The sequence below is a fragment of the Trypanosoma equiperdum genome (genome assembly GCF_001457755.1).
Source record: "Trypanosoma equiperdum strain OVI genome assembly, contig: ctg_103, whole genome shotgun sequence".
Taxonomy (NCBI): domain Eukaryota; phylum Euglenozoa; class Kinetoplastea; order Trypanosomatida; family Trypanosomatidae; genus Trypanosoma; species Trypanosoma equiperdum.
Genome location: NW_027122994.1, coordinates 9,558 through 12,670, shown reverse-complemented (window position 1 = coordinate 12,670; position 3,113 = coordinate 9,558). Strand labels below are relative to the sequence as shown.

At 42.0% G+C, this 3,113-nt stretch overlaps 1 protein-coding gene across 1 annotated transcript; it reads right to left on the bottom strand.

Annotated features, from left to right (window-relative positions):
• Positions 1-1,290: 1,290 nt before the first annotated feature.
• TEOVI_000005500 (phospholipase A1, putative) lies at positions 1,291-2,634 on the bottom strand (the record flags this gene model as incomplete). Its single annotated transcript, XM_067220002.1, has 1 exon — positions 1,291-2,634. The coding sequence occupies one exon, from the start codon at positions 2,632-2,634 to the stop codon at positions 1,291-1,293; it is 1,344 nt and encodes a 447-aa protein (XP_067076103.1).
• Positions 2,635-3,113: the final 479 nt, after the last annotated feature.

The window sequence follows — 3,113 nt, the reverse complement described above, 5'->3', positions numbered from 1 at the left end:
AAAAAAAAAACAACAAAAAACAGCGGCCGTCAAAAATGGTGCGCGTGAGAGTCACAATGGCGATATATCTACGTGTATAGATATACCAACAAAAGTAGCAACAGTTGGTGCCCACACATAAACATCCAAATTGTCTTTCCTAGTTCCTTAATTTGCAATACTATTGTTAACGTTACAATTAAATGAACAATAAAAATAAAAGTTATGAATGGAAAAAAAAAAAGAAGAAAGTGAGTACTCTTCTCCGAGCAAAATGTAGCCCTGGGATATGTGTGCTGGAGAGTAAGAAAATACCTACCAGCTATGTTTGTCAGGAAATAACACAATTAAAACATTTTTTTTTTTAAATGTAAGAATACAGCGCACCTATTTTTTTTTTAGCGTGTAAAAGGGTTTGAGTTCTTTTTTATTTTTGTCTTTCCCTGTTGTTTTCCCTTCTTCTTTCTCTTTCCCCTCACTGACTTCTTCTGTTTACTTATTCTACCCTTGGTAGCGCATTGCCCAATCTTACGATTGCTACCCCATCAACGAGACCTTCATGCATCATGACACTCGACGCTATGTCTATGTGATGATTTTTTTCTTCCTTTTTATCGCAAAGCAACCCTTGTGAACTCCCTCCCCTTTTTTTCTTTATGTTAATAACAGCATGGAAGAAAGTGCTCAATAATCTCTCAGTCATCCCGGTTTATGTTGCCGCCGGTGCTCCTTTTCAAACGTTCCCTTCACTTAACTGCCGCGACTATATTTCTCGCCTTTATCGCCTCCTCCTCATCTTCACCGCAGCTCTCACCCTTATATATACACAAACAGTTGTAAATGCATACATAATGTAAGTATGTTTGTATGCATATGTATGTGATTGTGTGAATGGATGGGATGTGAAAGTACATTACCACGGATCGTTACTACACAAAATCCCAGTAATTTCCCTCCCCCACCCGCATTTCACTCCGGACGAAAGTTTCCCCTTGACTGATTGATCTCCTCAGGGAATTAAAATATATTCTTGAAAAAAAACAAATTACCTTGGCGAACGCTTTAAGCCGTCGTTACAAAATGCTTCTCCCCATTTGCTCGCTAATAATCTTCTCTCGAACAATTTGCGGACAAGTTTCAGTGAATGGGGGTACGCAGCACAGCCATAAATTCAGTCAAAATCAAAACATGATAAGCAACATAAAACCACAAAACCTAAGGCCAGCTCGATATGACCTACCGGCCCAGTATCAAATAACTGTGCCTCGAGGGCGATTCACTTTGAAAAGGGCATGACACCATCACGGATTGCTAACACGTTGAACACACTTCGGTATTTTGCTTTGCGAAGCGAAGAAGTGCATTACACCACTCCATAATTTGTACTCGCGGTGACACTGTGGCCCAGATATTTCCATGCATGACGGGACTGAGTACAGAGACATCTACAAGAGAAAGGTGGTTCGTATTCTTCGTGACCACAATACCAAAGAGCGCTTGTTTCTCCACTTCATTGAGCGAAGCATATGCAGATTGTTCTAACACCAGCGCTTTCATCCTTTTAAAGAATTCCCAACTCTCAGAATCTTTTACCCAGTCGTCTGAATGCACAGTAACCGTTGGAACAGTATAGGATTTACGGCCATCAGAAAGCGGGTTGCAAAAATGTTCATTTTGTATTGGTAGCATCCATGGGTCAAACGTATACACGCTCTTTACGCTGACTCCCTTCACGGGATTTTGGTTCTCTTCTAATGCAGCCGCGAGTACAGTGGCACCGCCAAATGAATGACCCGCAAGATGTACCTGCAACGGTTTGCTAAGAAACTTGTCAATATCTGAATTAATGTAGCCCAAAGTTGTCCAAAAGTCCTTTTCCGTTAGGCGTTGAAGTGTTCCCCTCACCTCGCTTACCCTTTGTGCAACTTGGGCTTCACGTGCGGGTACCTCCCATCCATAGTCCTTGAGCGGAACTTCACTTTCCTTACCGCTACTGTCACGCATGAAAGAAGCACTATTGTCGCAATGGCCAAGACAAATCACGATTGCACCCCGCGCCGCAAGATCCAACGCAAAGCAACTGTAGAACAAATGGTATCCGGCAAGACCGTGACTGAACACAACAATAGGTGGCACTCTCTCATATTGGTTGAGCAAAGCGGCGGGCACCGCGTTTCGGGACGCACTGATGCGAACAAAGGAGAAATCCCTTATGAAGAAAAATGGCACGTTTGCATACGCCGCCACGCCCCGAAGAAAACGGTCATCTCCAAACGGGACATACGGTAGTCCCTTTTTCTCTGGGACCATATTAGTAGGATAAAACACAGCTACTGGTGGTATGGATTGGGAACGGCAGCCGTTCATATGCACAAGGCCCACGCTATAGCGACCGCCAATGGGTTTCAATAGTGGAAGAGGGCTCACAAGAAATAACACACCGGAGATGAGAAACCCGATAGCAACCATGGCGGTAGACCACAAAAGTGGGAACCCGTAGAAGCAGAGCAGAACCGAAGTAATAAATGTGCCGCTTATGGGAACACAATGCAATGAGGTGGCATAGTCAAAAAGTGGCCGTGTGGGCCAAATTAAGAATGCTTCTGTCGACCATCGGACTACGCGAACAAAATACTTCAGCGCCCACGTTACCATAACAACACCACAGAAGTAAGCCAAAATATACGCAAACGCGAAGGAAACTGCTCACAACTCTATTTATTTTATATTCGAAAAAAAAAAAGTGAACCAACTCACCTATAAGGAAGACTAGGGAATTGAAAAAAAAACAATGATAATAAGAGGAAACTACACAGTTACTTCGTCAAAAGCACAGCAAATGGTACACAAATAAAAGAATAATAGAACAAATTGTCTAATTCCATGAGGGAAAAAATTGTCAAATTTGCAAGCTAACTCATGGGTTTCGACAATTTCTCTTCAAAAGAAAAAAAAAAGAAAGAACAAACAGACACAACGAACAACCCAATTTGTAATAATGATGAATGACCAATTCTTGTACTGTTTTTAAGGAACACACAAGTTAATCGCAGTTGTTAACTGATGTAAGGTAAATTATGACGTACTCGACATGCGTATAAAGATCTATCCTCACGCACATCTTAATGTACAAG